The sequence below is a fragment of the Sapajus apella genome, unplaced genomic scaffold (genome assembly GCF_009761245.1).
Source record: "Sapajus apella isolate SASKATOON/1434 unplaced genomic scaffold, GSC_monkey_1.0 scaffold6, whole genome shotgun sequence".
NCBI lineage: Eukaryota > Metazoa > Chordata > Mammalia > Primates > Cebidae > Sapajus > Sapajus apella.
The window spans coordinates 44768328-44791700 of record NW_022436946.1 but is presented as its reverse complement, the minus strand read 5'-3'; the positions used below and the strand labels follow the sequence as shown (position 1 = coordinate 44791700).

The 23373-nt window shown below is 34.8% G+C and overlaps 1 protein-coding gene, 1 long non-coding RNA gene and 1 other non-coding gene across 8 annotated transcripts in view; 1 reads left to right on the top strand and 2 right to left on the bottom strand.

The window, feature by feature from the left end:
* Positions 1-301: 301 nt before the first annotated feature.
* The window catches only part of HACE1 (HECT domain and ankyrin repeat containing E3 ubiquitin protein ligase 1), a 101557-nt gene continuing 78485 nt past the window's right edge, over positions 302-23373 (bottom strand). For 4 of the 6 annotated variants that reach the window (XM_032275166.1, XM_032275162.1, XM_032275163.1 and 1 more), the window contains 6 exons: positions 22863-23059; positions 14002-14133; positions 10285-10383; positions 9923-9993; positions 2503-2616; positions 648-1963 (listed from right to left, as the gene is read on the bottom strand). In XM_032275166.1, the coding sequence (XP_032131057.1) occupies positions 1861-1963; positions 2503-2616; positions 9923-9993; positions 10285-10383; positions 14002-14133; positions 22863-23059 (716 nt within the window). In that variant the 3' untranslated portion in view covers positions 648-1860. Of the gene's footprint in view, positions 1964-2502; positions 2617-9922; positions 9994-10284; positions 10384-14001; positions 14134-22862; positions 23060-23373 lie in introns of all 6 variants that reach the window. The other 2 variants (XM_032275164.1, XM_032275161.1) reach the window with 1 other exon arrangement.
* On the bottom strand, positions 16987-19826 carry LOC116549537. Its single transcript, XR_004267928.1, has 2 exons — positions 17102-19826; positions 16987-17067 (listed from the first exon to the last, which is right to left on the bottom strand). It is a non-coding gene; the product is annotated as an uncharacterized LOC116549537 (long non-coding RNA).
* On the top strand, positions 21061-21170 carry LOC116549815. The gene has a single exon (XR_004268094.1). It is a non-coding gene; the product is annotated as a U6 spliceosomal RNA (small nuclear RNA).

The window sequence follows — 23373 nt, the reverse complement described above, 5'->3', positions numbered from 1 at the left end:
AATATTCTAATTTGTGGTTAAAATATATTTAATTTTTTTTTTTTTTGAGACAAAGTCTCACGGGTTGGAGTGCAGTTGCACAATGATGGCTCATTACAGCCTCGACCTCCTGGGCTCAAGCGATCTCACACCTAGCCTTCCCACCAGAGGCACATGCCACCATGCCCAGCTTATTTTTACGTTTTGTAGAGATGGGATCTTCCTAGGTTGTCTAGGCTGGTCTTGAACTTCTGGGCTTAAGCAATTCTCCCAACTCAGCCTCTCGAAATGCTGAGATTGAACAGACAGAAGCCATCACACCCAGCTATTTAATATTTTATTATCTATCTCTTTTATGCAACTACTTGTAAAATGACTAATATGAAAAAACCAATGTATTGTATGGTTAGAAACAGATACCTATAAACTTCAGTATTATTAGCAATGTAATATTAAAGGTGGTTATCTATTTGAAAACTAACATGGCAGTGACTTACAATTAAATTTTTAAAAATCAAAACTTTATACATTATTGGCTTCAGTTACTATAAATAAAGCATCTGAATCTTAATTTTAGAGCTAATGGTAATTTTTAAATAATGCCTAAATTTCATGTAATCTGTTAAGATATATTTTGTTAACATTTAGAAAAGTCAAGAGGAACAAGATAACCAAAACCAATGTATTAAAGAAGCTTTATAATTTAGCAAAACTTTCAACTTAAATGTCTCTCAAACATTACTGACAAACATAATGACTGCTTATGAGAAAATCTGTGTATGTCATTCTACAAACAATAATGTCATTGAATTTTCTATTTTTAGTTTACAAGGGAAGACCCTAAACATTACAAATCCTTCCGATGGCATTTCTTCACGTGTGCATGTTCCTACTTCCTGTTCAAACATATGCTGTAACTATTCAAGTACGTCTTTTCAAAAGAAAACTGATTAAATCACCCAAAAATTAAAAAAAACAACACTCAGTATTAGGCACATATCACTTGAACTTGACATTTTAATGACAAAAGCAAATTTAAGAAGTAAAAAAAATTAACATATTTAAATTGTAATCTGCACATCAGATTACTTCTTCAGATGTGTCAGAGCTCACAGATAAAAGTAATGAAAATAAATGTGGTAAAATACATTTTAATTTTACCTTCATTATAAATTAAAATGAGGCATCAGGAAAACATTGAGACCACAATATATACATATGGAAAACTGGCCACAAAGATGCAAATAATTCATACAATATACTGTAAGCTTTAATATATAAACTAGATGTCATTTCATCAGCGGTTAGTACCATCAGTCTAAATTTTACAATATATATTAAAATATTAAAATGCTAAAAAAATCATTGTAATATAGAATACACTGTGGGAAAATACATATTTGTGGCTTTATACACAATCTAAATTAATCCATTCTATACAATAGCTTTCTAAAATATAAATGGCACTTTACATGCAAAAGAACATACCAGTTGGATGAATTCATTTATCAGAAAATTAGGAGAAAACACCCTTTAACAAGACAGTTACAGAGCAGAAGTAGAATGTAGAATAAGATTTTGCCTTAATACAATCTTGGATAAAATTAATTACGAAAAAGAACAGTCTCTACTACTTTCAATTAGCATTTTAAAAAATAAAGTCTACTGTGATTGTGTATTTTCTAATTGTATCACAAACAGAGAAAACATAAAAGGGAAAAGAGAGAGAGAGAAACAGAAAACCTGATGATCCTTTATAAATCTGAAGCGTCAGCCCTGCCTATGGGTTGCATTTAGGCTGCTTTTCCGTTGACATTTTCCCAAATTACTTCTGCCATTCTGAATTGTGCATCAGCAGTCAGATGAGTTTTCCAGATTTCATTATGCCATTGTATAACCATAGCTGCCACAATGTAGTGCCACAAGAAGTCTGTCCTTGAGTATTTCTTTACTTGGGTATTCAGGTAACTTGAGCATGTTGATGCTTTAAAAGAAAAATACACCACCATTAAACAGGAAATCTATAAAATTTCTCATTGTTTTGTCTAGCAGTGAAAACACTCCTCATAATTAACATAAAACCATCCTCTCAAATTTGCATTCAAATTGAAAAACCCTAAAGTAGTATTTAAAAAGAAGAAAAAATCTGCTGCACTGCAGTTTCTTTCAGCATGCAAATGCAGTGGAAGAAAGTAAGTTCCTTACAGCTTAAAATAAATAAGCAATAGGGCAATTTCATTTGAAATGATGGTGTGTAACTGAGTGATACTTATGATAGTGTAACTTTAGTGATACTTGAACTATAGTCAACTAAATTGAATAGGACGTTAGGGTATCCACAGCCATTTTCCCTACCAAAAACAGGGGCCCAAAAAGCTACATAATTACTTATCGGTGATGCCAAAATCCTGGAGAGAGATCACAGCTGAGGTTTTCCTCTCAATACAGCAATAGTTAGACCTCTGATCATTCAAAATTAATCAAAACATTTGTAATGCATTTAAATAAACAAATTCAACATACCATGTGCTTGAAGTTGGTAAAAGATTTGGAGTATATGGTACAGCAGCGATTGTAAAGTTCTGTAATCCACTTCCACCCATGATATTAGCAAACCCTCCATGTGGGACCCTGGAACTAAGAGTTTATATCTTAATACATTGTAAGCATGAAAGAAAGATATCTGGGACAGATAAATTTCAAGTTTTAAGTTAGTGTAGGGATATATCCAACTCTAGGACAATGACAACATGACATTTTTTAGTCTACAAAACTCCAACTCATTACTGTAAGTTCCTTTGTGATGAGTCAGTAAGCTTTCATGGAGACATCCCTCAGCATTTCCATAAGCTATAGTATGCTTGCAGCTGGACACAGCACATACATCAATATTGCACTTAGCATGCTACATTCACAACTCTTTGCTTTCATGTATCTCTCTATTGAAATGGGGCTGATTTGAGGGCCCAAACATGTTATATTTACATCTATATCCCTGTGGCTAGCAAAATGCCTGGAGTAGACATTATTAAGTGTTTGCTGAATAGATTAATATTTGATTGATTAATTTGAGCAAGAAATGCTCTGACATGTAATCCAAATGATTTCCTTGTTTGTGAAAAATATCTAGGCCCTAAGGGTTTTTTGTTTTATTTTGTTTTTCATAGTGAAAAAACGGAAAATTCTTTATGTTCCTCTTTGATATCCAGAATATCAAGTATACTTTTCAAATATCAACTAACATAATGAGGCCACAGGAAGGCTAACATATAATGTCTAACACATCAGTAGAAAATTAATCTTGGGTATGTGGCTGTAGAGGACGTAATGACAACCTCTCAAGTTCTATACACATCAAAAAGAAAATTAATATTTCTTCTAAAGTTAGCTTGTGTATGTATCATGATTAAACTGATACTAAAAAATTCTATTGCTTTTTAAATGAGGTGCTGTAGTGCTTTTCGGGTAAATTAGAATAATGACAAAAGAACATTTAGTGTATAGATTACTAAAAACAGACTTGCAAAGATCTGAAGACTTAAGAGTATTTTCTAAAAAATATATGATTTGTAACATAAAGCATAGTTTAGTTCACTTAAAATTCGACTAGCCTAAACAGTCTTGAACAAAAAAGAACAAACATGGCAGACTCGCGTATCCTGACTTCAAAACTTATTACAAAGCTGTGGTAATCAAAATAGTGTGATATTGCCAAGAAAAGAGATATACCAACCAATAGAATAGAGGCCAGAAATAACCCCTCACATACATAGGAAATGACTTTCAACTAGACTGCCAACAACATTCAAAGGGGAAAAGACAGTCTTTTCAATGAAGTATGTTGGGAAAACTGGATATTCACAACAAAAATGAAGTTGGACCCTTACTTTATACTAAGTTGCTTAAAAACTAACTCAAAATGGATTGAAGACCTAAATGTAAGCGATAATACTATAAAATTCTTAGAAGAAAATATAAGGGAAAAGCCTCTTAACACCAGATTTGGCAATGATTTATTGAATATGACACCAAATTGATACCAGAATATATAAAGAATTTCCACAGCAAAACAAAAAACAAAACAAAACAAAAAAAGCCTGATTAAAAATGGGCAAAGAATTGAAATAGACATTTCTTTAAAAAAAAATGCACAAATGCCCAATAAGCACATGAAAAGATGCTCACATCACTATTTACTAGGGAAATGAAAATCAAAACCACTTCACACTCATTAAGATGACTATTGGCAAAAAATTTAAAAAAAGACAAAAGACAGAAAATCACAAGTATTGGCAACGATGTAAAGAAATTGCTGCTGGGAATGTAAAAATGAAATTTCCACAGAGGCTTTTCAGCCTCTGTGAAGAGTATGCCAGTTCCTCAATAAAATTAACAAAATTACAATACAGAATTACCATATGATCAGGCAATTCCACTTCTGGGTATATATCCAAAAGAACTGAAAGCACGGACTCAAAGAAGTATCTGCGCTTCCACGTTCATAGCAGCATTATTCACAATAGCCAAATGGTAGAAGCAACCCAGGTGTCCATCAACAGATGACTTAATAAGCAAAGTGTGGTGCATATATACAAGGGAGTATTATTTAGCCTTAAAAAGGAAGAAAATTTTGACCTGTGCTACAAAATGGATGAACCTTGAAGAACTTATGCTAAGTGAAATAAAGCAATCACAAAAGGGCAAATATTGTATGATTCCACTTATATCAAGTTCTTAAGAGTAGTCAAATTCGTAAAGACATAAAGTGGAAAGGTGGTTGTCAGAGACAGTGGGGTAGAAAGGAGGATGGGGAGTTGGTGTTTAATGAGTACAGAGTTTCAGTTTGGAAAGATGAAAAATGCAGGAGACGGATGGTGGTGATAGTCACACATTAATGCAAATGCAGTTAATGCCACGAAAGTGTACACTTAAAAATTGTTTAAATATGTTATGATATGCATTTTCACAAACATAAACCCCCCCACACACATACACACACACCCACCAACAGTTCAAAAAATGCACCAAGATTGTCTATTTGAAATCACTGATGATATGTATACATCCACAGGGGAAAAAAACATTTAACAATCCAATATAAAGCATCCCTAAAAACAGCAATTTTCTCTTCTATCTGGGAAGTCGTCTGGTTTGGTTTACTGATGAAATTCCTGAACTCACCTTAGTAAACCACGTCAATATTAAAAGTATGCCTGAATCTTGCTTATAAGACACTAATGCAAAAACAATTCCTACTTGCAGCAAGAGAATATATAAAGAAGACCTGGCTATATCTCTTCGTTAGTTGAAATAAAATTTAACATTAGTTCATTTATATATTTAACTTTTGCCTAAAAAATTAACAAGGTGACCAAACATGAAAAGGGATAAAAATCAAGCTGTTCTGAATTTCCTAAGATATAGAATTTCAAATTAAATGTAACTATTTTATCAAGACAAGATGAGAAAATAAATGTTGACATTGATTTTATACAAATTATGGCACAGTATTTCAATATCAGTATGATCAATCTAATGTCCTTCACACAAGTAAATTTTGAAAGGTAAGTTAAAAATTCAGAAGAGCCTCTAGTTTTAACATCTTAATTAAAATTATTCTATAAGCTGATATTCATGACCCATTCCTGAAACCTTACTCCTCTTTTCCTGCACTATGAGTAAATATGGCTGGCCCCATACTTATATCATCAGATCTTAGCATGTTAAGATCATAATTTACCAGGCATAAGTATGTATGAGAAAAATTAATAAAACAGTTTGGTTGAATATTATGACACTTAGATTATACAGTATAAAATAAGAGTCAACAAAAATGGCATACTTCTATTGTATTTCAAAAGAAATAGGGCGAGTGTGGTGGCTCATGCCTATAATCCCAGCACTTTGGGAGGCCAAGGCTGGTGGATCACTTCAGATCAGTAAGTAGATAGAGACCAGCCTGGCCAACATGATAAAACCCTGTCTCTACTAAAAATACAAAAATTAGCCAGGCATAGTGGTATGCGTGCCTATAATCCCAGCTACTTGGGAGGCTGAAGCAGGAGAATCATTTGAACCCGGGAGGTAGAGGTTGCAGTGAGCCAAGATGAAGCCACTGCACTCCAGCCTGGGCAACAGAGCAACTTCATCCCAAAAGAAAAAGAAAAAAAAAAGAAATAAGCCAGGCACAGTGGTTCACGCCTGTAATCCCAGAACTTTGGGAGGCCGAGGCAGGTGGATCATTTGAGATCAGGAGTTCGAGACTAGCTTGGCCAACATGGTGAAACTCCACCTCTATTACAAATACAATTAGCTGGGCATAGTGGTAGGCGCCTCTAATCCCAGCTACTGGAGAGGGTTGAGGCAGGAGAATCGCTTGAACCTGGGGGGTGGAGGTTGCAATGAGCCGAGATTGTGCCATAGCACTTCAGCCTGGGTGACAGAGCAAGACTCTTTCTCAAAAAAAAAGAAAAGAAAAAGAAAAAAGAAATCATCAAGTCTGATTCTTAAGGGATAATAAAACAGTAAAACATTTAAGATGGTCTTATAGAGTAACAAAATATTAATGTCAATACTAATAAAATATTTAAAAATCACTTTTAATTGTTGGTTCAACAATTGGAACACATTTGATTTTTCAGCAAGATTTCACTAACTTATACTACAGACCTGTAGAAAGATACTTCAGTACCCAAAATATAAACAAATACAAAATCAGAATTTTCCAAAAATTAAAAAAGAAAAAAATTTACACTTTTGGTTTTGAACAAGTACTACATCTATACTAATGACTCGGGAGTTCAAGGTAAAAGTTAAGATTTTAAAAAGCTTAAAACTTTCTCAGTCTGAACTTAAAATACAGGACTCTAATTAGACTCAATGTTGAAGAGTGGATTCTTCACTCTGAGGGTGGAGCTAGCTCTGTGGTTTCCCGCAGCTTCCTTGGCTTCTACTCATCACCCACATCTTTCACCTCTATTCAAGTGGATCTGCCACACTTGATGACCTCAGCATTGCTAACAATGACTGTTCTAGTTAAAGAGGAGAAGCCTTGTGCATTACTGTAAATTCTAGTGGTTTTTGTTTTTTGTTTTTTGTTTTTTTTTTACACTTTAGGAGCAGCCACCTAAGAGACAACTTAGTACTAAAAAATTTCAATAAGTGATTTCTGCATCTTAAAGACTCATACTGACCAAATCATGCGGAAAATATAATTCACTAGGTGGTGTTGAAGTATAAACCATTTAGGAAAAAATACTTAACAACATAAACCAAAATAAACTCCAGATGGCTTAAAAATTGGAATGTAAAAACAAATTATAAAAACTTGCATTAAGAAATTTATATAAACATATATATAAAATCTTAGGAGTAGGGAAGGGTTTACAAAAACCACAAAGGAAAATAATGATAATCAACTTGGCAATATGGTAATTTAAAACTTTCAAATTATAAATTTAAAACACATGGAAATCTGTATATTTAAATTTGGTAAACGAAGAAAACTATTTGCAGAGTTAATACCCCTAATATATAAAGAACACTTAAAACTGAATTTTTTAAAATAATTGTGGAATACCAAAGAATAAAGAAAGGTAATTTATACCACACACAAAAAAATTATATAGAAGAAATTATATGAAAATGAAAATGACTATACCCTGTGCTGATAAAGGAATAAGTTATCTCATTCTCTACTGATATCAATACCCTTCTTGTAGAAGATGAATGAATATGTATCAAGATTATAACAATTTACATATTCTCATATACAAAAATTTCCCTTCTAAGAATTTATGCTCTATAATCAGACTGCCCTTCAAGGATAGAAGCACAAGAATTCCTTATTTGTACAGCATTATTCATAAATAGGAAAATTTAGCAATAAAGGATCAATTAAAGGAAGCCCCTAAAAGAAAACTAGACAGCCATTAAAAATTACATAGATCTATAAATGGAACAATTTTAATAACATATTGCTAAATTCAAAAAGTCATAACAATGGTTTTTAAAGTAAAAATTATATATGTGGTAAAAATTCTAGAAAAATAACAAAAATGTTATCAGTGATTTTTTTTTTTATTTATTGCATTTTAGGTTTTGGGGTACATGTGAAGAACATGCAGGATTGCTGCATAGGTACACACATGGCAGCATCATTTGCTGCCTTCCTCCCCTTCCCCTATATCTGGCATTTCTCCCCATACTATCTCTCCCCAACTCCCCAGCCCCCGCTGTCCCTCCCCTATTTCCCCCCAACAGACCCCAGTGTGTAATGCTCCCCTCCCTGTGTCCATGTGTTCTCATTGTTCAACACCCGCCTATAAGTGAAAACATGCGGTGTTTGATTTTCTGTTCTTGTGTCAGTTTGCTGAGAATGATGATTACTTTTAGGAATACAGATTGGAGGTGATTTTTTTCTCTCCTATGTGAACTGTCAAATTGTCAACCTTCTTATATAGAAAATATAATTATTTTTTCATCCTTTTTATTAAGTTATTCAAGGCTCTGAGTATTTCTTGGCATTCAGAGGCAAATAACAAAGTAACAAGTTTTTCTTTTATATATTTAGCCCATAACCTGTTAATAGTTGTTTTATTTATTTATTTATTTATTTATTTATTTTTTGAGATGGGATCTCACTCTGTCACCCAGGCTGGAGTGCCGTGGCACAATCTCGGCTCACTGCAACTTCCACCTCCCAGGCTCAAGTGATCCACCCACCTCAGCCTCCCAAATAACTGGGACCACAGGCATGTGGCACCATGCCCTGCCAATTTTTGTATTTTTTGTAGAGACGGGGTTTCACCATGTCACCCAGGCTGGTCTCAAACTCCTGAACCTAAGTGATCTGCCCACCTCAGCCTCTCAAAATGTTAGGATTACAGGCACAAGCCACCATGCCCAGCCTATTTATTTATTCTTTAAAATTAGATCTATAGTGTGACTCCAACTATTTTTCTAATTATACAGCAAAAAGCCTTTTAAAAAAATGCAAGATATTAATTGTAGTTATCTCTGAATAGTGGGATCACTTAACAGGATTTTTATTTTCTTCTATTTTCTCCATTTTCCAAATTTTGTACAATGATTAAACACTACTTTTAAAATTTAAAAATATGGTTTTAGAAAATTATATATATAAGCATTCTAGATAGATATATAGCCACAGTTATGGTTTTTAAATATGCAGAAAAAAACACAGAAGTAAACACATCAAATTGTTTATAGTGGTTATTATTGATGGGCTGTGGTTTTTCTTGTTTTCTAACTTTCCTAGGAAAAATATGTACATTTATAATGAAAAAAGTGAACTAAGTTTTCACAAACAGCAGACAAAATTCTGTTATCAAAAGTGAAAATCAGAATATTTTTTACATCTTTCAGAAATATAAGCTAAAAGATGGTTAAATCATCTAGTTTTCAAATATCTATTATATTTAACTGCTTCTAAAAGTGGACTTTTCAAAGAAGTATAGTACCACAAATCATTTTTTAGGCCATGAATCTTGACACTTTAAAGTTTACTATGAATTACAGAAAAATAACTGTGTATGGGTAATATAAAGTATATGTATGAGTTAACCAGGATAAACTGAATTGCCTTACTATTAAACCAAACCAGTAATACACAGATGTTAAAAATTTGGCTACTATCACTGACCGACAGGCACAGCAAAAAGATTTCTAAATTATAAAGTACAATATTCTGATAGTCCTGATTGGAGATGCTTTTTAATATATTAAATAAACATGATGCATCACTGCTATAAATGTCTTATCTTTAATACTAAAATAAATCTTTCTTTAATACCTAAAACAGTGGAAAGAGTGGTAAGTTACTGATAACTCAGAGTAATAATTCCTCATTTTAGTCATTTCTAAGCCATTAAAAAACAGAATATATTGTTATTTCCACATTATCTATAAAAATACTTCTTACCTGCCAGTAACAAACTGCAAGAGAAGAACTCTCTCCTCTTGAGTAATGTCTTCCACAACTTCCCAGAACCACTAACAACAAAAATAACAACAAAAAACCCTTAGCTCATTTCAGAGCAAAATTGGTGGATTTCTCAATATCAGATAAATATGCAATATTCATAAAGCACATTTTATTCTATGAAACTTGTTTATCAAAAATGATTTCATGCAAAGTTTTCATATGCACTATTCCCACAAGAATAATTTAAGGAAACACTTTACTTTGTTAATTAATGTTAAGTTTTCATCCAACAGTGCTGAAAAGCTTACAAAATTAAATGGCAAAACTTAACTTCATTCTAAACTCTAGAGAAATTTTACCTGAATAACTGGATCTTCTCTTTCATAGCCACTTGTGTATTCTGTATTTTTTATCCAATCACTCACATCAATTTCTGGCATACCAGAAAGCAGTAGCTCCTTGGGGGTAGAAAAAATATTTCAATAATCTTCTTTGGGGAAAAAAGTTATTACATTTTAATGGTAAATTTGCCTTAATTAGAAACTAATCCCACGTAAAACTGATATATTTTTGTGACAGTTCCTGCATATCATCAGTAACAAGCATTACATGAGAGAGAATCCTTGAGGCTAATAATCTCAAATTTTATAAGATGCGGAGATGTTTCCACATTGATATAATTTCATTAAAACATGTTTATATGCAAACATATACAACAGTTTATATGTGCAAAAGTTTTATGAACATTATCTTTGGTTTACTTTATATTTTTACAATTCTTAGCAAATTTGTTAACTTCTGTAAGGAGACAGTATCATCAACATGAAAGTGACAACAAAGACCTGAATACATACTTGACTAAACAAAAGGAAAATCATCAAGAAATCCTTATCATGAGGAAAAAGGAGGTAATACAAAAATAGTTACCATTTGTAAAAAAGATTTAGGCCTTTCAGGAATTCTATTCTGGAATAATTTGGATCCTTTAAAGTCAATTTTCTCCAGTCAAAAAAATAAGCAATTTTCCTAATGACTAGGTAGGTTTGTTTTTTCTAGGAAGATCATCAAACAAAGGCACAAAATCTCAACCATATAAGTAAAAATGAAATTAAGAATGGCAATGTATTTACCTTTTTGTTTTCCAAGGGAAAAGAGGACATGAAAAGAGCTTGTCCACTTGTCTGAATCAGTCCATATTTCACAGTTAGATACATTTACATAGTCAGGGGAGGCAATGATTGGACTACATTTACACCGATAAGCCAGAACATCAGGATTTGTTATTTCAGGGACGTAGCTTCCCAGGGACTCAAAATCATGTCTTCTATAGTAACTACTCATAACATATACCTGACCTTGTACCTTGAATAAGATTAATATAAGGCAACAACTGAGAACTCCTGAGGGTTTCTGAGATCTATTCAGTGGGTCCATGAGGTTCTCCCTTTTCCAGCTTATCTGTATGAGGTTGGATTTTCTTCATATCTTCCAGCCAAACAACATATGACAATATATTGTACACAAAAGCAGTTATGAGGGCCCATTTGTCTTCTATTAAGCTAGACATTAAAGAAATTTGCAAAAATGTAAAACAGTACCAGTCTTCCCACTATTTTTGTTTTTTTCTGGAAAATGCAATTTTAGTTTTTCAAATGTTATCTATGTTCATATATAATGGATTATTTCATGTGAATATTTTACATTTCTGTTTTAATTTCAAGTATAATAAATATCCACTGACATAACCCACATAAACAAAAACTTTTTAGTTCTAAGGGTTCTGAAGACCAAAAACTTTTAGAACTGCTAGTATAGGGTGTGTTTTAGTCCTCCTAGTCAGAGTACTACAGAATCCTCTTCCTAGATGGTCATTAGTCTCCACTGTCCACCCCAAATACATTCTCTACCTTCCTTTGCACTTTGGACTGCCTGCCTTTTCCTGCTGGCCCTCTTGCCTGCTGATTTCGGGTTGGGTTTGGAGCCTGGGAAACACAGGCAGTTAGGCAGTTAGTCTGGAGGCGAGGGCATTCTAGGCTCCCTCACTGCTTCAGCACCTCTTTGCAGTAGCTACGGCTCCTCAAGTATGGCTACTGCCAGGTGGCCCCTCCTTGGTGGGTGAAGCTTCCACAGAGCTGTTCACAGGAATTCCTCTACCTGTCTCTTCAGTCCTAAGGATGATAAAGGCTTTCCCTGTTGCCAGTCTGTGGATGTCTCACTAGACCTTGCTTATTCTTAACACTGCCCATATCTCTATAATAGTCCCTTTGTTAAAGTTTCAATATTTGAACCATCTGGGGAAATTCTGTTCTCTGGCAGGACTCTGATACAGATCTGTTAAAAGGGAGTGGGATAGGCTTTACGCATGTCTTTTAATTCATGAGTTTAATCCTTTTCCCTTCTAGGCTGAAGATAAGCTTTTAATAATATTAAGTATGCTTTCATTATTCATAATTATGAATAAAAATGACTAATATTATATTCTCTTAAGAAATTTGAAGCACTTCATGAATATCACATTACTTGTTATGATTTTTTTTGAAGAAGAAAGGATCTTTATTATCCCATCCAACAACTGAGCAAAAAAGTTATTAAACTGACCAAAAACAAATAGATGAAATGAGAATTCCAGAATAAAAAGTACATAAAACAAAAATATTTTAAGTCCCAATCAATGTTTTTAAATACAAAAAAAAATTGAATTCTTCTGTTGGAACTGTGTGTAAGGTATATAACTCATACTAATAGAAACTGAATCATGTAAGTATTCATAGCCTTCAGCTTACCTAGTATTGCACGACTCAATGTTTTTATATTCTGATTCTATCATGGATAAATTCACAAGCAGCACAGTATGGAAGAACAGTCTACAATGGATGACTATACCTCCAGTTCAGGACAGTGGAGTTACTCGATACCTCCTCCTCACTAAAACTCTAGAATTTAACCTGAATCCTTTAACTCAGATGCACAACTAGCTTAGATGTTTACACCAAATTTTTTAAAAGGTTCCTTTCTCAGTGTAGCATAGCCCTCCCCTGTGAAAGACACAAAGTCACACAAAAAGTTCAAAAGCCAAGGCCCTCTGATTTCTCATGCCACCAAGAAGCAGACTGGCAACACTGATGGGATCTGGGGTCAGGGAACATGGGTTTGCAGCCTAGCACTACTATATTAAGATATGCCATGAGTGATAAATTAAAAATACTGATACATATGTAAAATTAAAAGAATATATCAGTATCTGTATCCATTTACTAAAATGAAAGGCAAAGGGCAAAACTAATTTTCTAACAGAATAAAAACCAAAGAAAACGTTTCCACAGATCTGGAACTTACTATTCCAAATTATAATTTTTTAGATAAGAAAGCAGCTATATCCTATTTAAGATACTGGGTTTTATTAAGATTTAGATAACTCAAAGAGTTTCAAAATAATTCTCCAAATTACCAAAAGAAAAAAAGAAAAAGAAAATGGAGAAAAATGCAGACATAAATCATATAAAATTAGAAATCCTGTTGGATCATAGTATAAGAAAGGCAAATTAAAGCAGCAAAACCAAACATTCATTAGGGACTAGAGGACAGCAAAGATGATGAACTCTATAGGTTTGAAATGAAGAATTATAAAATTACATATATGGCAATATAAGAAACTGAAGAAAATAATACTATACAATAAGAAAAACCTTCTTAATTCTTTTTAGAAGTTTAAAGAAGTTAGTATCAGCATCCTTTACATCATGTGGTCAAAGAAAGGATTCAGAAATAATGTAGAATACTGCATATAGGAAGGCTGGCTTTCAACATCTCCCATACAGAAGAAATAGAAATACATTTCATTTTTGTTCATCACCACCTCAATCATTTCACATTAAGGAGTTGTTAATCTGGTTATTAAGCTTAAGAGAAGCACATCCATAATCTTATATCAAATCTCTAAAAATGAGCATTCAACCATTTTGTCTCATTTATACATTTTTTTCATTCATTATAGTACTCCACAATTATTTCTGAATTATATCAACTAGAGTTTTGTGTTGTTGTGTAATGACATAAGAACTAATGTTTTTCCTTACCAATTCATATTCATCAAAAAGCTGTATGAGGGAAGGTGGAATGAACATATGAAAGCCCTGTAAAAAAGCATTGATCTGAGGCTGAATGGCTCTTGTCATTCGAAGTTCAGTAACAAGCTGGACGTACTCCGCCTATTGAAAAAGAAGTTTTCATAATGACTTTTTAAAAACATCTTACATACTTAAGATAATGTTAATATAATTATTTCTTATTTAAGACGTAAAAGTTTAAAACAAAATTGACACCAACACTCATACATCTCAGCAAACCAACAAGCCACCATTCGCTAAGCTGTTTAAGCAAAAATTCTAGGGAATCAAATCGTCCATGATTTCTCTCACGCTCTATTTCAGCTGATGCTTGCTATCAGATCTACCTTTAAAAAAAATTCTCAATCTGATCTGGTCTCACTACCACCATTTCAGCACCCTGGTTCAAGCCATCATCATTTCCCATCTGGATTACTGCAACATCTGGTATCCCTGTTTCCATTTTTGTCCCTGTACTGCTGCTTCTCCACACCTTAGTCAGAGTGATTTTTAAAAATATATATGTATATATAGACATAGAAATATATGTGTGTGTATGTATATGTAAATAACTCAGATCAGGCAGCTCTCTTGCTCAAAACCCTATAATGACTTCTCACGACATCTGGAGTAAAATCCAAATTCCTTCCCTAGTCTCTAAGGCCCTCAATGATCTGGCCTCTGCCTTGCTCTCTGATCTCATTTCTTTCCATTCTCTACCTAGCTCATTCATTCACTCAATTCTAGTTTCACTAGCTTTCTGGCTATTCCTGAAACACAGGCTTGTCCGGGCCCCAGTATGTTTATACTTCTAGTCATTCTCACTGAAATGTCTCATTAGAATGCAATCACTCTGTAGACAGGGGCTTTGTTTTACCAGTATATATACCAAAACTCCTAAAAAGTGACTCCCACTTTGTAAATATTCAAAAAGTATGTGATGAATGAATGCATACAATCATCAAGTTCACTCAACACATACTTAGAACTTGACAAAATGACTGTAGCATAGCCAATCCAATTCTAAGTTAAGCTATATTCACCCACTGTATTTTAAAATACATCATAATCACAGAAAATATTGTTACTTAAAATTTAACAGGTAATAAGCAGGGCATGGTAGCCATGCCTGTACTCCTAGTTACTAGGGGAGGCTGAGGTGGAAGCATTGCTTGACCCCAGGAGTTCAAGTCTGCAGTGAATTATGACCGTGCCACCATACTCTAGCCTTAGCAACAGGGCAAGACCCCGTCTCTTAAAAAAAAAAAAAAATGAACTGGTAATTTAAAAAATGTATTTTGGCTTAGAACAAAATGAATTATATACAGAAAGAGGAAAAAAAGTATCTGTGTTTATACATATATAAACTATCAGATGTTATCATTTATATATATTTTTAATTACTTGTAAGTGAAACTTTGTGAGTTAAAAGCAATATGCTGTAGAAGGTATATAGCTCCCACCTACTAGGAATTAATACTCTAACAGGGAAGAAGTCTGTTTTAGCCCTCTTCCTTTGTTCTTTTTTGGCACTAATCTGATGCTCTGTTCAAAAACAAAAACAAACAACAACAAAAACAAACCAAAAACAGGGAAAAAAAGACCCAAAAAAGGCATTGAGCCAGCAAGTTCTACATGACTGCTAGCTATGAATTCTCCATTGCTCTCAGAGCTACAGACCTGTCACAGTAGATTCCTCACACCCTCCTGAAACCCTGTGTGGCTCCTTGTACAATTTAACGCAAGGAAAGCTACCATCTCTGCTATCAATCTCCTCTCACCCCAAATCCTACTTCCCACCAACCAAAGGTGCAAGTTTTTCTCCACTGTATAGGAATTAATCAGTTACAAGTTACATACAGGTAGTTATTACAGAGAGGGAGACAGAAATGTGTGTCCAACAGTCAAACAGAAACATACACTAAATTTCCAGAGTCCAGCCCAAGAAATAACATATATAAAACATTTTATAGTGATTACAGAAGTATCTGCATTAGCACATGATTATGTTTTAGTTTACATCTACTCTCACTAAAACTGTTGACTGGATGCACTAAAAATTTTCTGCCCCATTCATATAATTATAGACCCACATTTTTTAAGACGCCAGAAAAGACCCTATTCTTCCCTAAAACTGACTTTTTTCCAAGAGGTTCTGGCTTTATAATCTTAAAGTGCGACTCAATAATCTCTGTTGAAGACTTTAACAAATCATGAATCATGAAAATAAAAGATTTTTGAATTGCTCATGTAAATGTTACCTATTTTAATTGCATTCCGTATCTATCAGAATAGTATATATTCTTTTTACTATTATTTCCTCCTACTTTCTATTTTTAAATTAATTTTTACAAATACACTCTTTCATCATACTTTTTCTTCTATTTCTTTTAATATTTATTATTTCCACATGTATTGCAGTAACTCAGTTCATAGTTATTGATACCAATTTGTGAAAATCAGCTCTTTCACATCCCAGTCTTCACGCTAATTAAGTAATTTAAATGTGGATGGCAGTTAAACAAAATTATTTTTCTTTTTTGTTTTTCAAGATAATTAAATAGTTTATTGATTACACACAAGCTTCATTCCCATCTATAATTTTATCTGGTACCATTATTCAATTTAGATATATTGCATAGGATGTGCCAACAATCATTTTTATAACCAATAATTCCACGATTTTGCTTGGGTAATCCCTTTTAATGGTGAACTTCAGGTCACAACAGTAACTATCAGTTTAACTACATCAAGGTTTCTGAAGACAATGGCTTCTCTATGCAAGCAGGTTGTATATAAATTCCAAATAGAACCTGGCATCACCCTGAAGGAATTCTAACTTCACACTGTTGGGGAAATTTACCAAGATGGCTTCAGAGTAGACTAACTTTACACTGTTGGGGAAATTTACCAAGATGGCTTCAGAGTAGACTAACTTTACACAGCACGTTAAAAAAAAAAAAAAGACATTTATTCAGTGTCATGATCAGATTATTACATTTGGCAATCAACAGCATGGGTGCAAAAAAAAAAAATCTGCATTAAAACCCTTTGTTGGAATGCTTTATACTTTCCACAGAACAGAAACTAAAATAACCTGTTATACAATTAGTCACAAATACAGTCCTCGAATTTTTTGCCCATACACATGAGTATTTGTCAAACTCATGTCTTCTTTGTAGTAGCTATGCATCTGTTGCAACCTGTAGCTTCCCTGTCACTTCTCTGGCTCTCCTCTCCTGCTAAAGCTTTGTTTCCTAATTAAAATCTTCTGCCACTGTCATAGCTACTACTGCTACTGGAACCGCCACAGTGACCTTGGTTTCATGGTTTGGCAAAGTATTGGCCATCACCACCATAGGGGCCATAGTTTCTGCCTCCAAAGTTTCCTCCTTTCATGGGTCCAAACTTTGAAGGCTGATTGTTGTAATTGCCAAAATCATTGTAGCTTCCACCACTTCCAAAGTTGCTTCCATCACTACCAAATTCATTGTAGCCATCCCCACCGCCACCATATCCACCACCGCCACAGCTGCCACCAAAGCCACCACAACCACTGAAGTTTCTTCCAAGACCAAAGTTGTCATTCCCACCAAATCCACTTCCATGACCACCACCAAAGTTTCCAGAACCACTTCAGCCTCTTTGGCTGGATGAAGCACTAGCCATCTCTTGCTTTGATAGGACTTTCCTAACTTCACAGTTGTGGCCATTCATAGTATGGTATTTCTAAATGGCAGTTTTATCCACGGAGGCATGGTCATCAAAGGTTACAATGGCAAAGCCCGTTTTCTTGCCACTGCCAAGGTCAGCCATGATTTCAATCACTTCAATTTTTCCATACTGTTCAAAATAATCTTTTAGGTGATGTTCTTCAGTGTCTTCTTTAATGCCACCAACAAATATTTTTTTCACAGTTAAGGGGGCACTTGGTCTTTGAGAATCTTCTCTTGAGACAGCTCTCTTTGGTTCCACAACTCTTCCATCCACGTTGTGTGGCCTTGCATTCATGGCTGCATCCAACTCCTCCACAGTGGCATACATGAGGAACCCAAAGCCCCTGGAGTGCTTGGTGTTTGGATCTCTCATTACCACACAGTCTGTGAGCCTTCCCTTTTGCTCAAAATGGCTCCTCGGACTCTCATCAGTTGTTTCAAAGCTCAACCCTCCAATAAACAGCTTTCTCAGCTGTTCGGGCTCTTCAGGAGACTCTGACTTAGACACGATTACGGGGAGAAGAGAGACATTAACAATGCTTCTTCAGTGGCATCCACAGGCAGAAAGGTATTTTTCAATAAAATAATGAAATCTAGCTATCATAAACCGTTCTTAATTTTTCTGTAATATAAGAGTTTTTCAAACAGTTAAAAGATAGCTGTGTTTAACAGATAAATCTAAGTCAAACTCTTTCTAAGATGTTTCCCTGCCTCACTAAACAGCACACCTTCAAACAGAATAAAACAAATTAATATTATTATGAAAATACAAATTTTACTAAGTACACCCAGTACTTTTACCCAGTAACACTTCAAGCATTCATGTTGTGTAGAAATACACTGGCTAATGGTTCTAAGAACAGAGTTTTGCTATCTCACTGGGACCGAGTTCCAAGGGTGAGGGGTGACTGCCTGATCGGCGGTTCTCCAGCCTGCTGGCTTTGGAGAATACAGGCAGTCCAGCAAGGAAGGGTCCCCCTCAATGTAGCACACGTGCTCTACAAAAAAGCAGCCAGACTGCTTCTTTTGGCAGGTGACTGGTTGAGATCTCCCAACAAGGAGTCTCCAGCCACCGCTTAAAGATGTGTGCAGGCCAACAACAGGTAAGTACCCCGTAGGACAGAGCTTCCAGAGGAAGGATCTGCCTGCCATCTTTGCTGTTTCATGGTGTTCACTGCTGATACCTCCAGGTATGGGAGAAACCAAGGCAACTGGGGTCTGGAGAGAACCCCCGGCAAACCACAGCAGCCCTACAGTAGAGTGGCCAGACTACTAAAAGAAAAACAAACAAACAAAAAACAAAAATATCAACAAAAAGACCTCACAAAAACCTCAGAGGTCAGCAATCTCAAAGATCAAAGGTAGATAAGCCCAAAAAGATGAGAAAGAATCAACACAAAAATGCTGAAAACTCAAAAACCTCTTTTCCAAATGACTGCAACACCTCTCCAGCAAAAGCACGTAACTGGTCTGATGCTGAGATGGCTGAACTGACAGAAATAGGCTTTGAAAGGTAGGTAATAACAAACTTCACTGAGCTAAAGGAGCATGTTGTAACCCAATGCAAAGAAGCTAAGAATCATGATAAGACAATACAAAAGCTGACAGCCACAACAGTCAGCTTACAGAGGAACATAACAGACCTGATAGAAGTGAAAAACAGAACAGGAGAACTTCACAATGCAATCACAAGTATCAATAGCAGAATAGACCAAGCGGAGGGTAAAATCTCAGAGATTGAAGACTATCTTTCCAAAATAAGACAGGCAGACAATAACAGATAAAAAAGAACAAAAAGGAATGAATAAAACCTCCAAGAAATATGAAACCATGTAAAGAGACCAAACCTATGTCTGATCAGGGTACCTGAAAGAGACGGGGGGAATGGAATCAAGTTGGAAAACATACTTTAGGATATCATACGGGAGAACTCCCCCAAATTATCAGGACAGGTCAAGATTCAAATTCAGGAAATGCAGAGAACCCCAGTAAGATACTCCATAAAAAGAACAACCCCAAGACATATAATCAGATATGTCTTCACATCAGGTTCTCCAAAGTCATCAGGTTCCCCAAGGTCATCAGGTTCCCCAAGGTCCAAATGAAAGAACTGTCTTATCAGCTGTTGTCAGTGTGTTTCTGAGGCAACAGCAACTAAACAGTGATGTTTTAACAGCAATACAGACTTGTTCTGGCATCAGATTTTCATCAGCAATGACCCTGGCAAATTCATCAATGAATTTCACCACTGTTTTGTGATCAGCAGATGCTCTATTGCCACAAATCTTTAAAAATTTAACATATCTTTTCTTAAATTACTGCAACTAGACTACTGAAAAGTCACAGTTCCTTTCCATTTTCACTTCATTATGAGGGAATCTTGGTGTGTGAAAAAAATATATACATGCAGCAGAAGGGGGCTAGGAGGGTTTCTTTTCCTTTGGGATACTGAATCAGCTATATGTTGTATGCTTGTGTTCTGAGTGCCCACTGGTCATATGAGATCAGAAATTTACCACTTATGGTTTCATGTCAGTACTCAAAAAGTTTCAGACTCTGGGGCACTCTGAATTATGGATGTTCAAACTCTATAATTTTTTCTTCCTTTTTTTTTTGAGACAGTCTTGCTTTGTCGCCAGACTGGAATGCAATGGCATGATCTCTACTCACTGCAACCTCCGCCTCCTGGGTTCAAGCAATTCTCCTGCATCAGCCTCCCAAGTAGCTGGGACTACAGGCACATGGCACCATGCCTAGTTAATTTTTTGTATTTTCAGTAGAGACGCGCACTGCACCATGCCTAGCTAATTTTTGTATTTTCAGTAGAGACAGGGTTTCACCATGTTGGTTGGCCAGGATGGTCTCAATCTCTTGACCTCACAATCCATCTGCCTTGGCCTCCCAAAGTGCTGGGATTACAGACATGAGCCACTGCACCCAGACCCTGTATACTTTTGTAGAGATGCATATAAAGAATCCACTTTAAGTCAATAATCTATGGATAAAAGCCTGTGTTTTGTGCTTGTATGTGCATTAAATGTGTATGTTAAATAAATCAAGCAAAACTAGCCATAAAAACTTAACCACATAAAACTAGCAATAAAACCATATTAAAATGAAATTGATAAAGTATACTAAATTTGTATTTGCTACTTTGTTGATATTCACTGCCTTAGTAAACGAGAAACCTAGCAGTTACACTGTTTTACAGATGTCCATTTAAAATAAGAAAACATCAGTTACAAGTTTTGTGTCCCTGGGCAGTTATTTAACTTCTAAAGAAATGTAGTGTTGTAGTTACAAGCAGGCTTGAGTGCTCACCTTGGCAGCACATATACTAAAACTGAAACGATACAGAGAAGATTAGGATGGCCCCTGCACAAGCAGTCTTGAAATGTACAGACTGCACTGAGAAAGCTATTTAGCTCCTATATGCTTCCATTTCCTCACCTGTAGAAAGAGGCATCCCCACCTCACAGAGTTAAGCACAACACCCATAAGTCATGTCAAACAGTGCCTAGCACATTATAAAAACCTAGTATCAAAATTTTTTAATATTAAGGCTATTTCCACACTGCAAAGAGAAACAACTATCTCAAGAGGCTGTTACAAGAAATGAGAAACACAAAGAACATAGTTCAGATACACGAAACACATAAAGTACTCAATAAGTAGTAATTACTATCACTAGAAAACAGAACTAATGATAATGAGGTTGATGAAGCATAAGAGGGCAACACTATCAGGCATTAGGTCGCCCAGTCCACAAAAGTGGCAGTCATCCTTGAGTTCTTCCTCTTTCACATCTTCCCAATTGATTACCAAGTTCTATAAATTATATTATTCTCATAAGCTTAAAAGCTATCCCATTTTCTCCATCGTCACTGCCACTGCCTTAATTCCTCATGCATGCTTCCCCAAACCAAAATGCCACAGCTTCCTCTCAGTTGCCCTAACTCCAGTACTGCCCCATTTCAACCCATTCTTCACACTCTAAGCTGATTCAGTTGTTTCTTGGGTTTTTTTTTTTTAACTGAAATTTGATCATGTCACTTCTCTCTTTAACATCTACTGTACCCCAAAACCATTTAATAAAAACAAAAAATCTGCAATCATCCCTACAGACTTCAGAATCATTTTCAAATTACTAATTGTGGATGCAAAGTCTTTCAGAATTTGGCCACTTTCTCCCTTCCCCACATCATCTTTTTCTACTTGCTTACTTTGCAACTTAAGCTAAGCTCCACAACTCTGATCTACTTGTGGTTTCCCAAACACATCATGCTCTGTGTCACCTCTGTGCCTTCCTGTAAGCCCAGAACATTTCCTTCTTCCCATCCTTACTCCTACCTGACCACTCAATGCTTCGCCTCTATAATTTAACTTCCATATCACTTCATTCATTCCCTGATATCCTGGTCCCACTCTACTATCTTCTTTTTTTTTCCTCCCAGCCTGGATGAACTTTATGACTAGTATTATAAAAGTGATGCAAACATTTAAACTCCTATAGCTTCAATTCTAAAAACTAGAACTGAAGATAAGAGCAAAAGAGGCCACATCTAGCTAACTTAAGAGCATAATATTTCAAATGTGGAACTAATATATATATACATTTGCCTATATTAATTGCATTTATTTATATAACATGCTGCTTTTTAAATTTAAGATATTTTCATCTATTTGGTTTCACTTTATAATCACCAAAGCCTTTTTAAAAAATTTGGGAATAAGTGACTCCCCCACGTGGAGACTGGTTTACATAGGCCCTCTAACAAGTTTAGCAAGTAATTTAAGTTTCACCAGCTCAAAATTATAAATTAAGTTTATATTTCTAATCAGATTTCTCAAAATGCATATGCCTAATTTATACTATCAGCTGAAATGCTCTAGACATTTTTAGGAATCACCTCAGCATAGCTAGCACAATTAACTAAATAATCCTTTCTAAATCAAAATTTAATATTTGATGGTTTTGTTAACTTAAATGTTTTATCTGTTATGAAACTATAACAGTAAAAGTTTTTCTACAAATACCAGAAGAACTTAGAGTAACTAGCAAACTATCAGGGCCAAGTTACAAACCATGGTTAAGGTAAAAACTGAAGTACTCACTTTGTTATTCTGTGTCACAAGAATACTCCCACCTCCAGGTTTCAAAGGCACCTCTTCCATTGCTCCAAACACATCAGTCTCAACAGAAAAAGTTAGTTCTAGACCCAGATCACTTATATCATTATCTAAAATCCATTGCAAATTTTTGGCATATTCTGGATCAATGGATGCCACATCTTGGTAATTTACAGGAATACCTACAAAATGCAAACATACAGTAGTTATAGTCTAAGTATTTCTGCCTCCCTTCTCTATTTAATGGTAAAATACTGCCCTCTACAGATATTCTGAAAAACTGCAAAATATTAATATAATCCTATTCACAGCATGTTTCAAATGGATTCCTGAATTTGAAAGTCTGTTAAATTAAGCCTGTGTTTCTTTCACATTGTTACAATGTAATCTTTCTTTGAAATAGCCATTCAGGAAGTTATTATAAACTTCAAAAGTGCCAATTATCTTAAGTATACTCATATTGGAATATATTCTTAGCATAAATATACACATACTA